The sequence below is a fragment of the Protopterus annectens genome, chromosome 17.part0 (assembly GCF_019279795.1).
Source record: "Protopterus annectens isolate FY-2018-M chromosome 17.part0, PAN1.0, whole genome shotgun sequence".
Taxonomy (NCBI): Eukaryota; Metazoa; Chordata; order Ceratodontiformes; family Protopteridae; genus Protopterus; species Protopterus annectens.
In genome coordinates, this window is record NC_056751.1 from 36,816,380 (window position 1) to 36,831,081 (window position 14,702).

The 14,702-nt window shown below is 40.2% G+C and overlaps 1 protein-coding gene across 1 annotated transcript in view; it reads right to left on the reverse strand.

Moving 5' to 3' along the window:
- The window catches only part of WDFY3 (WD repeat and FYVE domain containing 3), a 5,086,165-nt gene that overhangs the window by 388,857 nt on the left and 4,682,606 nt on the right, over window positions 1-14,702 (reverse strand). The window contains exon 55 of the mRNA XM_044059488.1: window positions 3,449-3,661. Coding sequence (XP_043915423.1) covers window positions 3,449-3,661 — 213 coding nt within the window. The remainder of the gene's footprint in view (window positions 1-3,448; window positions 3,662-14,702) is intronic.

Genomic DNA, 14,702 nt, shown 5'->3' on the forward strand with positions numbered 1-14,702 from the left:
CTATGGCAACATCAAAGAAAAGATGCTACGATGAAGTGAAGTAGCAGACACAAGGAGGGGGTAAGGTCACTGAACCAATTACTGAGTCCTCAGAGTCTTCTGTATTCTAGCACCATGTCAATAAATCCCACAACCTGCTCAATTTTGCTAACAAGTTCTTCAAATGCTGGTTCTTTAGGTAAGAACAGCAAAAGACTTGGCTTCTACAGTCCAGTGGAGCATGAACATTAGAAGAGAAATAAAACAGAAAAGGTACCCTTCCAAAGCAGAAACAATTATATTTAAGAATCTTAAAGTATGCAAAATACTGGCATACACAAGAAGCAGAAGGTTAGTACCCATCTATAGCCTATTTACAAGGCCTGTTCTAAGTATCTGTTCATTCTTCCAGATACTCTGACAAATGCAATGATCCTTGAAAAACTGAGTGAACTACTTCCAAAACACCCAGGAAGCATTCCAATGGCCCAGTGTCTGACAACAAGCCTCAGTGTTTAAAGACAAGAGGATGTGAAATGGATGAATGAAAAGCCACTCTTTCAGGCCCAAAGAAGACACTGATACACATATGGGTTTACCGATACTCACAGCAGGCAGTCTCTCATCTCAACTGCAGTCCACAGAACACCTCCAAAAGAAAGAAAGAACAAACTCCAAAAGATTAACAGAACTGGCAAGCTGAACTCTGACTGAAGAAAGACTAATTAAAATTGAGACATTCCAGAGGGGTATCATGGCTTGAGACAACACTGGGAAATAATCAGTTCAGTCCACAGGCAACCTCCCTTCCTTTCTGCATAAATAAGTCCTAACCCATGCTTCCTCTGTTATTTTCAAATATGGATCACCGAAAAGAAAATGTAATCTTATACACATTTACTGTGTGTGTAAGAATATGTAACAATAAGCCTCCTTCAGACCCTACAGAAGTCCCTGAACCTCCTCTACAGCTCTGAAAAAGTACTGTTGGATTCCTACTTGTACAGTAGTAGTGTGACCCTCAGAAACAAAAACACATGGAGCAGTCCATATCTGGTACAGTGCAATATTCTTCTACCATTCATTTGCAGCAAATACACATATTCATACAGTATTAGCCTTCTATATTTTGCCTGAGTTTGCCTGAGAGCACATACATTTAACAACAAACAATTACTGTTTTAACTACCCATTTTCTGACTTGCTTGGGCCTTGCCACTTGAGAACCTCTGATATATACACATACATACATTTGTGTATATACCTTTATTATTATTTCTGTAAGAAGTTAATAGCTGATGACTTCTCACCATAAAGGTGAGGTTATTCCATAACCTTGAAGGGTGATGTGGAATACATCCTAGCAATGCTCTATCTACTACTGATATTTACTTGCAATATTAGGGTCTATGCAGTTCTTTTTTCTTCTTCTTCAGATTAACTTTTTTATCTCAAGTAAATGAGGACTATTACCTGAAGAAAAAAAAAACAGCTTAACCTCCATTTGCTGACCCTGAATAAAATGATCTTGCTTACTAACATCACCAGTAATGTGTCATATTTTTGACACATTGAACTAACAGACAGCAAGTGCACATTACCTTGAAATTTATGACAGCGAAAGACAATAAAACAAGATTTGTTACTTGGTACAATATGCAACCAAACTCCTAGTGGTCCAGCAGAGCCATAGTTGCCTCATCTAGTGCCTGGTAACACTCCCCAGTCTAGCGTCTCTCAACTCTGTAAGTTGCAGAATAAAAGGGAAGACTTCTTTTAAAAACTGTAGCAAACCACTCTGTACATTTTAACAAGCAACTTCACACAGCTTAGACTACATATGAAATGCTGAAGCAAGCACTTCAGTCCTGAGCAGCAGTATGAAAATTCATTTGCATACCAGTATTCAGAAATGACAGTATGGAATGAATGATGATATTGAAATTATGCCCTTTAACACCATGCACATAAAACAGCTGCCTTTTCACCATGTTAACTATGATTCTGTTCATCCAGACTGTCTACTGACCAAGACAAAAGAGGACAACTGAATATTTTCTCAATAAAACAGCATAAGAATTTTGCACTGCAGAACCCCCCCCCCCCCCCCACACACACACACACACACAGGTATAGCCTATGGGCTTAAGCTTATATTGAAGTATAGACCTGGTATGTAGACTACAATCTCATCAGTAAGAAGCACAGGTGGTAGTATCATGCATTCAACATGCAATGGTTTTCATTACATGCACTATGTGCTGAATGTATTCAGCCAGACCAACATGGAAACTATGGCATACAATCCCTGAATATTTCACACTGCTTATATTAAGACCTGCCAAATAGACAGTCCAGTGATACAATCCATTCTGCTAGGGCATAAACCAGTTCCTCTTCCTTAGGGGGAGATTCCAACCTAATGGACAATGTGCAGGCTACACAAGTGAAAAGGAAACCATATGAGCTTCAGAGAATGTCTACAGTCTATAGTTTGGGAGTCCAGAAAGGCTACTGGACAAAAAAGAAGAGAGAAAAAACAAATCAGCACTGTACAAAATCACAGCTAGGTTAATAGAATGAAGAAAAAGCTTCAACATTGATTTGCAATGGTACATATTACTTAGCTATAAGACTATTTTTAGTGTTTATTGACAAATAATGAGTCTTATTGTAATCATTACAATTTGTTTAAAAATTTGTTTTTGAGCTTGGCTCTGTGGTGTAGAGGTAAGGCCCAATAAACCCAAGCTCAAGTTGTGTCTTGGTCACTGGAGAAGGGAGGGTCGGGGGAGTGGGACTGAGCGGCTGACACTGGCTTGCTTATCATGAGTGTACCGATACATAGTGTGTGTGCATGTGCCTGGTTTGCAGCACCACATAGGGGATGCCTGCTTTCATTGCAAGTACATGGAATTCCATTCCACTATTGGCTTTTATGACAATGCAGGTGTGTACACTGACTGAGTGAAGTGAATTCCCCCTTGGAAAATGAAGTATGCAATCAGTGTGGGATCAAAAGGTAGTTATCTGGCCTGGGGATAATAAGCTTCTGCCCTTAAATATAGGAAATTTCTGTATGGGGGCTAGGGGTAAAGCCAGACATTTAAGGCTACTGGTATGAGTGTGTTCTCAAGTCCTTCTAGGCCAGCCAAAGCAGTAAGACTGGGTTCAAACAACCTCAATGCATGTCTGAATGATGACTTTCTTCTGACGTCTCTTGCCCAGAGGAGAATGGGGGCCTCTCTTCCCCCATACAAAATGAATGGGCACAGAACCTATCAGGGTGGGGCTGACGGTCTGAGGCACATACAGAATAATTACTTTAACTACTTGTATTAAGCTATATCATTTTTTACAATGTCTAGAAGTGTCATTTCTCCCACACAGAGGAAAAAAACTTTGGAAACAATCATTCAGCAGTACCGTCATCTACATTCCAATAAAAAGGCAAACAAATACATCTTACCTGCTTTGGAATTTGACCAAAATTATTGATGAAACCTATCGTAGCAGTCTCTTTTAGAGGATCATTGATGTTATAAATATCCACCTGTCCCTCATAGAAGAGATGATGGAAGACATTCACAGCCTCCACTGCTGGAGGGCCTTGCTGCTTGTAGCCAAAGATCAAATCTATCCACTCGTGTAGATGAGCACTAACGTAATCGCATTCTAGAGCCTGAAAAAAAATGAGAGTCTATTAAATCCTGAACGTAATCAAGCCATATTCATAAATGAATTGTAGTATCAGGGTTTGATGCACAGCTGCTATGCCATGCACTCTAAAGGTTTGCATAGATGGCACCATAGCAATTGGTCTTATGCTATACTACTACTAGCAGTAATTAGTATTATAAAAACTTTGACAGAGATCTTTTGTCAGGGTATGTCGACAGTCGATGTCTTGTGTGAGGACAGGCCAGAAAAGCAAGGCAGGAATATATTTAAAAAGGTAGTTAATCTGGTAAAGGTGGGCTGAGATCAAGGTATCTACTCATAAAAATATAAAAACAGAAAAAAAAGTATGAAGCCCATGAAAGTGACACAGTAAACGTGACAGAGGGCAGACATATATGGAAATTAATAGTGACGCAATCCAAGAAGCTCAGGAATGATATTCTACAAATTTCAGATTTTCTTTACTATTAAAACAAAGCCTTGCAACGCAATATTAAACTAGGACAAAACTCCTTTTAGTGGGCGGAAATAAGATGGGAGTTGTTCAGAAATTATATTTAACTCACTTAGAATGCATCAACCAGGATGTTGCACTCAGCCAATAACTAATTTTTGTAAGAAGATCAAAAAAGCCAGGTGCTGAAATAAGGTATCTAAACAGCTGAAACATGCTCCTAATAAAGGTACTATGTCATCTGCCTCAAACAGGCACCTAACAATCTCCTGGTCCTGCAAATGTGTAGTAGTTTTCTACTTTAAATTCTGTGCCCTTTCACCCACCTCAAGTTGTGTTCCTTCCAGTCAGACTCTCCTATCTACCCTCCTCCTACACCAGAAGCAAGTTTTTCACCAATCTGCTCTCCACTTCATTTTCTGCAACAATGAGCACTTATCCTTCATCCTTACTTTATATGGCCAGCATTTAAATATGTTATGTCCTTTTCTACTGTGTCTCACTCACTCTCTCTTTCTCTCTCTCTCTCTCTCTCTCTCTCTCCCTCTTACCCTAGGTCAGGTCCTTCATCATTTTCCACCATACCCTTCAGACTTCCCTCCCTCTCTCACTCCACTTTCAAACTGAAAGCCTTTCAACCCTTGTGTCCAGCCCCTTCTAAACTATTCTCTTCCCTTGCCTCCAGCTTCACTCCACACTTCATAAAAACAAACAAAAAAAGAAAAGTCCATCCTCTTATTAACTACAATTGTACACAACCTGTCAGATTTATGCAATGTTTCCGTGTATCACAAGCTGTTATGAAGACTTCTGAATATCATGTTACTATTGCTAACTAAGTCTGCTATTATATACTCTGAATGTTGCTTCAGATATTGCTATGTTGTTGCTCTCAGTCAAGTCTCCTTTACAGATGAAGTTTAAAACTCTTAAACGAAAGTTATGTACTTATCACAACAATAGATCTATGTTGTCTTCTATTGTCCAGTTCAACCCGTGGTTATCAGATCTGAAGCTGGCCATTGTAGAGTCTTCTGCTTGAGTGCTCTGCCTCCTCTACCCATAGCATCCTGCTCTCCTCTTTTCTCCGCAGATCAAGTTTCAACCTTAACAATTACCCTATCAAAATATCAAATCTAAAATAATTACAACAATGTAACAGGAAAATGAGCAACAGACAAGGACCGGTGCAGAGCAAGAGCAGCTCATAAAGCTGACTGCTAGACCAATCAGTAGCACTCAGCTATCCACCATGACAATCTGAAAGGGGAACCAGACAGAAAAAAAAACATGGATCCATCATTATGATAAGTACATAACTTTTATATCCGATGTTGTCTTTTTCATTTGGCTTCAACCTGTGGAACGGAACCCCCAGCAAGAAATACCCAAAGGAAGGCTCTAGGAGAGGACATTCCGCAAAATGGTGGGACCGAATTAAGCTCTTGACCTAGACTGAATGTCCAGTTTGTAATATGAAACAAGGGTATGAGTGCTAGACCAGGTAGCTGCAGCACAAATATCAACTGATGCCTGTGGGGAAAAAGGCAGTTGAAGTAGCCACTGCTCCTGCTGAAAGAATTCTTGGTCAAGAAATACACAAATGAGACATAGCTGAACAGCTATTTGGATAGGGTCACTTTGGACACAGGCGCCCTGAGCCTTGACTCAGAAAAGGAAAGAAACAGTCACTTAGATTTTCTAAAAGTTTTAGTGCTATCCAAATAAAACCGGAGTTGTCTATGCACATCCAAGCAATGAAGCAGACACTTTTCCCGTTACTAAAATTTAGAAAGAAGACTTGGTAAGTGAATTGGCTGGTTCAAAGTAGACTCCAAGGTGACTCTGGGAAAAAAAGAAGGATCCGTCTTAAGAGTAACTCTGCCCTTATGAAAAATCAAGTAATGAGGAACAGAGGATAGTGCTTGCAGCTAAGATACCCTTCCATTGGAGTTAATAGCTGCAAGAAAAAAGATCTTTAATGACAACAACTTTAAAGATACCATAGCTGAAGGTTCAAAAGGAGGACCAGCAAGAACTTGTGGCATCAAAGGAAGATCCCACTGAGGTACTGGAATCTCAAACATGGGGCCGCAACAAAAAGGTGCCCTTCAGAAAGGCTTTAGATAGCTTAAGAGCCTCTAAAGGCATATTATCTCTGCCAGTGTGGCAACTGGAAACAGCAGCCAATTGGATCTTAATGGTAGAATAATTCGACTCAGAATGAGAAAGACCAACAAAAAAAATCTACGATAGCTTCCAAAGAGGCTGAAAATGGATCTAGACCTTTGGAAGATGCCCAGCTGGATAAATGCTTCCACTTAACAGCATATACCGTCCTACAGTAGGGCTTCTGGGATGAGGAAAGAATATGAATAACTCTGACAGATAGCTTGGGATTCCTGATCATCAATGGAACTGGAGAAATCATGTGGTCAATTTAAGGGAGTGGAAGTTGGACAGAGGCATCCCTGACATATGGGAGATCAGATTTGGAAGGAGAATTTGCACGCAGGGAGGGTGATGTAGGTGAGGCCAAAGAAAGGGGAACCACACTTGTCTGGGCCAAAATGAGGCAATGAGCTGCCTTCTGAAGAAATGTAATTATTACAGACATTGTAGGGTAGACATACAGGAGACCCAGGGGCCAAGGATACAGGAAAGCATTCTTAAGTGACAGTCCCACGGGAGGGATCAGGGTGCAAAAACTGCTGCACTTCGTGTTGGATGAGGAGGTAAAAAAATCACAGCAGGGGGTGCTCCAGTGACTGAAAATCTGAGCCATTACTTTCAGGTTAAGGGAACACTTGCGAGGTGGAAGAATGTTCCAACTCAAACTGTCTGCCAGAATGAAGGATTTCCCTGGGATATGCGGCAATCAGAAAACACTGAGAAAACATCAACCAATACCCAATATTTATGGCCTCAAAACACAGGGGATAGGAGTGAGTTCAACCTTACTTGATCAGGTATGAATTTACAGATGTGCTGTCCATTTGGATGGTAATCACACCCTGGGAGAGAAAGTCCTGCAGCTCTAGAAGGACTAATCTTCTTCAAAATGCCCCACCTTTGCACCTTAGAAGGAAGGTATCCATAGTGACTGTGGCCAGGGAACTGGGAAGAGCAAAAGGTCCCCTGCTGTGACCACAATGAGCTCAACCACCAAAGAATGTGGAGGCATCAGATTTTCATCAGGGAAACTGAAAACAACATGAGATGTGTGAGGTAAGACATCTGAGTTGAGCTGCTAGAGAGTCCAGTGCAATACTCTTATATGAAACCTTGCCAGAAGAACTAGACAGATAGAAGCTGCCATAGGCTCAAAAAGCTGCAAAACTGCAGCCACAGGAGGTTTGAGGACCTGAAAAATGTGGGACTCTTGCTGGTGAAGGGAAGTTAACATGGGTAACCAGAGTATGACTACCTGAGAGACTGTATCCAAACGGCAGCCATTAAACAACACTTGCACTGGTTTCAGGATGCACTTTTCATGTTTCACTACAATGCTTAAAGACAGGCAGCTGAACTAAGGAGTCTTGAACCATGATGACAGATGTTGTCTTGAAAGCAATGATAAGCCAATCGTCCAGGTATGGAAACAAATGAACCTGCCACTACTGCCATGCATTTGGTGAAAACCTAGGGAGCTGTGGTGAGACACCAAAGGGCAGAGCTCGGAACTGGGTAATGATTAGCTCTCGGCTGAAAGAGAAATCTCCTGGAATGTCTCAATATCTGTACATGATAGTAGGCATCTTTGAGCTCTATCAAGCATATCCAGTTGTCCTTCCTTAGGAGAGGTAGAATGGACTGCATCACGACCATCCAGAACATGGTCTGTTTCATAAAGTGGTTCACTTTGCTGAGATTCAGAACTGGTCTGAGGTCCTTGTTCTTGAAATCTAGAATGGACCCTGGATCCTTGCTGGTCTGGTGGGACCTCTTGGATGACTCAGTTGGCTCTCAGCCTTTGTATTTTGACTGCTGTGTCTCTTCTCTAATGAGGTGGCACATCTGGAAGAGATGTTTGAGAACACTTTGGAGTATATAAAAAGGGAATTGTATAGCCTCTGGATACGAATCTCAGCACTCATGCTCCTGAGGGGAATGCGTCCCAAGCTTTGTGGTGTAAAGCCAAGTGACGCCTGAATGCCTACAGAGTGCAGCAGCTGAGCAATCCTTCATTTTTACTTTATTTTTATTTATTTATTTTACATTTGTTTACAGGGAAAGTTGAACTGGGCCAGTGGCCCATTTTCAGGGGATCCCTGGGAAGACAAGCTCCATTACATGGATACAATTTTTTTATAACTGAAAGAAACTACAGTAGTGAGTTAAGAACAGCGGAGAGAGGCTCCATTACATACATACAATTAAATAAATGAGCAACAATAGTAAAATAAAAATAGAACAGCACAATACATAAGCTATAACAAATAATAACATGAGAAAGGTGATTAAATCAAGCAATTTGGTATGCAAGTTTTATAAGACATAAAAAAGATAGTTTGTTAATCAATGTGATTAGTGGCTTTTGAAAAATGAGAGGAGACAACAGAATAACAGAGTAATGCATCAACTTTTGGGATAATGAAGTCTGATTTTAGGGTCTATATTAGATCAGCAAACACTTAAACAAGCGAACACTGATTGAGTGACCTTATTTTAGCGAAAGTTAAAAATATCGAAGCAACAGAAACTCAATTTTTTCCTACGGAAAGAATTTGGTTGTCCGTTTCTGTTGCTTTGGTATTTTCAGTGCTGTGGTGGAAAGTTACAGGTCGGATTCAGGTAAGTGTGCGATTGTGTAGACATGAGGGTTAGGGCGGATTTAGGTGAGTTAGGGTTAGGGAGCGGGTGAGGTGAGTGTGCAATAGTGACGGACCTTAGGGTTTGGGTTAAGGTAAGTGGATAGTTAGTGGTGTGTGCATAGTTTAGTGTAGGGTTAGGTGTCAGATTTTTAGGTGTGTGTGTGTGTGTGTGTGTGTGTGTGTGTGTGTGTGTGTGTGTGTGTGTGTGTGTATTTCTGTTTGTTTGGTGCGCTTGTGTTGTGTGTATGTGTTTTGGATAAGCGATTTTTTTCCCTAGGAAAAAAAAAATCACTGATCTGACAGTTTGAGATTGTAAGCTTTCACTTACATATGGTCGATCAATCAGCATTCGCTTTTTTTAAGCGTTCGCTGATCTAATATAGACTCTGATTTTACATAGGCAATACATGATGTAAAAGTGACTGAGTGTGGTAATAGGCAGAAAAGGAGGAAGCTAGGTAGAAGTCGGTAGATGAAGTAGTCAATGCGAAAAGGCAAGGAGTAGGAGGAAGATAAAGAGGGGAAGAAAGTTTAGCCAAGGTTAGTACAAGAGCCCAGCCAAGTGTTGGTTTGGTGTTCCTTATACAGTAGTATGAATTTGGGTGTATTAGTAGTATTACACATATTTTGAGGTGGTTTGCTTAAAACACTTCACAGACAAAGTTCTGTGGAATCCCTGGTTTTCAGGACTGCCTCTGCCACGTGGGCGGCGTACATTATGACTCTCCCTCTGCCACAAGGAGAACCTTCCTCAGGGTACCCTGGAAAGACTGCTGTGCTTTATGGAAAAAAAAGAGACATCTGTCTCCTTTTTAATTCCTGGAGTAGGATCATTGAGGGGTAGCAAAGTATACTCTTATGGCAGATAGAGTCTTTCCATTCTTCTCACTCCTGGCTAATGTCTCCTTGAGCTTTGGGCCAAAAAGGAAAGAACTGTCAAATGCAGTGCTGATGAATGATGGCTTAAAGCAGTCGCAAAACTGCAAAAACACATCCAGGCATGTCAGCATATGCCTGCTGTGCAAGACATTCGATCTGCTGCATTGCAAGACAGACTTATGGACATGTTTGTGAGAGACTGCACTGTTGACAAATGAGCCTTCAGAATCTCTGTTGACTACTGAGTCTTTACCACATTTGATATTTCAAACACTAGGTGCTGGTGAAGTCTTGTCAAATGAGTCTGGTAGTTGTGCAAATATAATGTGAGGACTGCTGACTTGTATTATGCTTTTTCAATCAATACAGAGCCCAAGTCTCCCTTTTGGGGGGATGGACTGGTGAACTCTCTTCCACAATATCCTTTTTCATGGCAGCTGCCATCATCATAACATCAAATGCAGGACTCTTACTCCAGTGGAGTCAGTCCCTAGATGGGGCCAAAATCCTACTTGGTTTTCTGAGGAATGGTTCCACAACAATGGGTTCCCTCCAAGACACCAGGTCAATAAGGGCATCGGGGGGGGGGGGGACTTATCAGGATGCGGCTAGGCCCATGCCAACACTAACTCCTCTGGGGAAGGGGCCCTCTGTGGTCCATCCCCCAAGCTGTTTCAACAACTCCATAACATTGCCAAAAAAGGTACTGTAGTTGGAAGGATTTGGGAGAACCTTTCCCTTCATCAAGGTCAGTGACCTTGGTGAGGGATTCATCAGTGGAATCCATATGATTCCTATTACTCCTAATCTTACCATGTCGCTCCAGTCCAGAGAGTCTGGAAAAGACACAGAAGAAACAGGGGGCCCTGAATGTAGGACACCTGGACACCCAATATTTCTGACGCAGTACACTCTGTAGGGATTTTTTTTAATTTGACAACTCATTACATCACAAATCTTATGTTCTCAGGTATCTCTTTCTTCTTCTTCAAACCTCCAACACTTGCTATCTACCGGAGGAAAAATTATTTGGAATTTGACTGAATTATAACTTTCTGTTTGTGCTCTAAAATATCCCTTCAAATTAGATAATCCTAAATCACCTTGCTCTACTGGAAGGATCAACTTATCCCATTTAACCCTTGCCCTCTTCCCCTCCCAGATAAATTGCTTCAACTTTTTATTAATTATTATTCACAACTTCTCTGGTTGCTAAAATATGCCTGACCTGTGTATAAAACTAAAGGGACTAAAAACATTTTTACTGCTTGTATCTTGCTATCCATATCCATAGGGAAAGTGCTTCCATTTTCTGTTTTTGTATTATCTTCTGTTTTGTTAAGTTTCTTCCACATACCCTTAGATGCCTTAACAGAATCCTTTTTAACCCAGTTAGGAAATAAGCAATTTATGTAATGCTGGCTGAATGACAATTGTTAAAAAAAATGTATGTACACTGCATGAAAACTTACTATAGTTTGGTTTCTCTTCTCTTCTATTACTGTTGGGGGGAAGGGCATTGGGGTTGACATAATGGTTAAGGTCGACTAAAAAAGCACAAAAGTTCACAAACTGTAGAAAAACAAAGTCAGCACTCCTGGAACCACACACACCAACAACTCAAGTAAATCCTTGTAGCAAATGGCCGCAAAGCACTTTGGGAGCGGTAAAAACACTTATTAAACCAAAATAACAAATAGATAAGTGCTTTCGTCAAGAACCTTCTCAACTTCATCAGATAAAAGCAAATCCAGGATAATAAACCAATCCCATTACACTGACTAAAAAGGACCTCCCTGAACTCATAAATATTCATGAAATGCAACCATAAAAATATTCGTAAAAAGACACTCTAAAACCAGCATTTAAATGACATTAACAAGTGCAAAGACGCTGAAAATAAATACAAATACACACAATGTATAAAATCTATAAAATGGTGTTTATATAAAAATGAAAGTATATATAAAAATGTATATAATTTTTTTTTATATTTTTTATTTTTATATATTTTACCTTTCCATTGCTTTTAGTTTTAACAAGCAAGCAATGGAGATTGAATAGTTTAATCCTGGCCATTGCCCCGCATTTAGGCGGACCTGCCAGATTAATTCTTTCTTTTCCAAAAGCAGCCCCCATGGGCCACCTCTTTTATCCAAGTCAACAGTGTCCACAATGAAAAATTTGCAAGAGTGATCTGATTTTCTGTGCAGTGTTTACGCAAGGAATTTGTGGATTTACCAAGTCTGATATCCCTTAAATGCCCATAAAAGAGGGCTAGTAAAGGGCCAATTTGTAAGGGCAGCCCGGATGGTTAGTTTGTTTGATAACTTCTTAGATGAGTGTGACCATCTGAAAGCTATGTTTTGCAAGAGGGGTTACCCGTTATGGCTCCTTAATGAAGTCATGATTGAGGGGGTCAACAAAAGAGAAAGAGTTTTTTTTTAAACCCTTGTTAGGTCACCATGTGGTGATACCTAACCTGGGCATGCCCCCTATTGATGGCTGCTTGGTTAATGGAGTAGGAACTGACTTGACCCAATCCAATGCTGAACAGAATTCAAATTTTAAATGTGCTTTTATTACTACTTTTCACAGTAACAGTAAGGATGTGTTAGATATTTTATTCAAAAATGGGGCTATATTGCTTAATGATAGGGATGTCAGAGAATGTGTTGGAACTAAACCAAATATTGTTTTTAAGAGAGGGATGAACTTGAAATGCATTTTAGAGTCTAACAGAAATATTGTACATGCAGGCTCTATGAAAAAATGTGGTTCCTGTGCTCAATGTAGTTTTATGATGGAAGGCCACAAATTCTTCGTGAATGGTTTTAAAATACAGGTGAATAAGAAGGTGTACTGTCATACTGAAAGAGTTGTTTATTGTGCAGTGTGTAACTCATGTGAATGTTTCTATATCGGAAAGACTGAGAGGAAATTTAAAAACAGAATTTATGAGCATTTAAGGAATATCAGACATGGTAAATCCACAAATGCCTTGAGTAAACACTGCACAGAAAAATCAGACATTCTTTGAAGTTGATTTTAAATTCAACCTTCTAAATTCCTGGCTTTGCACTTGCAGATATTCCTCTGGCGGGTCTATATTATAACAATGAACGATCAGATGATCGAATGTTGTTATATCGACCCCTAAAGCGGGAAAACTCTAAACAGCGAACAACCAGAACAGCAAATTTTTTTTCCCAGGGAAAAAAAAATTGTTGTTCCCCAAAACAAAACAAACAAAAAAAAAACACTAAAGGAAGTGGGGGACTTCACTCCCACTACTTAAATATACCAACTCCGAGATTGCACTACAGTGGAGAAAACATCACAACCCGGACGGCCGGCCCAGCGATTTCTTTCTCTGGGAAAACATTTGCTGTTCTGGCCGTTCACTATTTTGCCGGTGCGACATTTAGTGTTCGAGCTAACAGCGTTAGATCATCTGATTGTTAGCTAAAGTAAAGTAAACCCCCCAACACACTCAGAATCTTTTCTTTGTTCTCTCTCTCTCAAGGTACCATACTCCCTTTTACACTCCTCTAGACTCCCACTAACTTAGAAACACTTTCATTTACCTTTCTACAACACTTATGTTATGTCACCATTCATCCCTTCTCTCCTCACCTTCCCACTATTAAAAGCAGCTTCCATAATACTGTCACATACACTGGATATAAAAAGTTTACACACCCCTGCTAAAATGCCAGGTTTTTGTGATATAAAAAAATGAGACCACAATACATCATTTCAAAACTTTTCTCACCTCTGATGTGACCTTTACAATTCATTTGAAAAACAAACAAATCTGTTAGGGGAAAAAACATAAAAAATAAATAAACGTACAATAAGCTGGCTGCATAACTGTGCACACCCTTAAATTAACACTTTGTTGAAGCACCTTTTGATTTAATTACAGCATTCAGTCTTCTTGGGTACACACCTGTCATCAATTAAAAAGAGTCTAATTAACCCCAAGTAAAGTTCAGCTGTCCTAGTAGGATTTTTCTGACATTTACTGTTGCCTGCTACAGCAAAAGCCATTGTTCGCACAAAGCTTACAAATCATTAAAGGGATCTCATTGCTGAAAGGTATCAGTCAGAAGAAGGGTACAAAAAAAATTCCACAGCATTGGATATACCATGGAACACAGTGAAGAGAGTCATCAAAAAGTGGAGAAAATATGGGGCAACAGTGACACTGCAAAGAACTGGACATCCCTCCAAAATTGATGAAAAGACAAGACGAAAACTGGTCATGGAGGCTGTCAAGAGACCTACAGCAACACTGAAGGAGCTGCAGGAATTTCTGGCAAGTACTGGTTGTGTACTACATATGACAACAATCTCTCGTATTCTCCATATGTCTGGGCTATAGGGTAGGGTTGCAAGACGGAAGCCTTTTCTTACACAGAAAAACACCCAGGCCCGGCTAAAGTTTGCAAAACAATGCATCAAGTCTCCCAAAAGCATGTGGGAAAACATGTTATGGTCTGATGAGACCAAGGTTGAACTTTCTGGCCACAATTCCAAAAGGTACGTTTGGAGCAAAAACAACACTTCTCATCACCAAAAGAACACCACCCCCACAGTGAAGCATGGTGGTGGCTGTATCATGCTTTGGGTTGCTTTTCTTCATCTGGAAATGGGGCTTTAGTCACAAGGTGGTGGGAATTATGAACAGTTCCAAATACCAGTCACTTCTGGCCCACAACTTTCAGGCATCTGCTAGAAAGATGAAGATGAAGAGGAATGTCACCTTTCAACACGACAATGACCCCAAGCATACATCCAAATCAACAAAAGAATGGCTTTACCAGAAGAAAATTAAAGTTTTGGAATGACCCAGCCAGAGCCCAGACCTAACTCCAATAGAAAATCTGTGG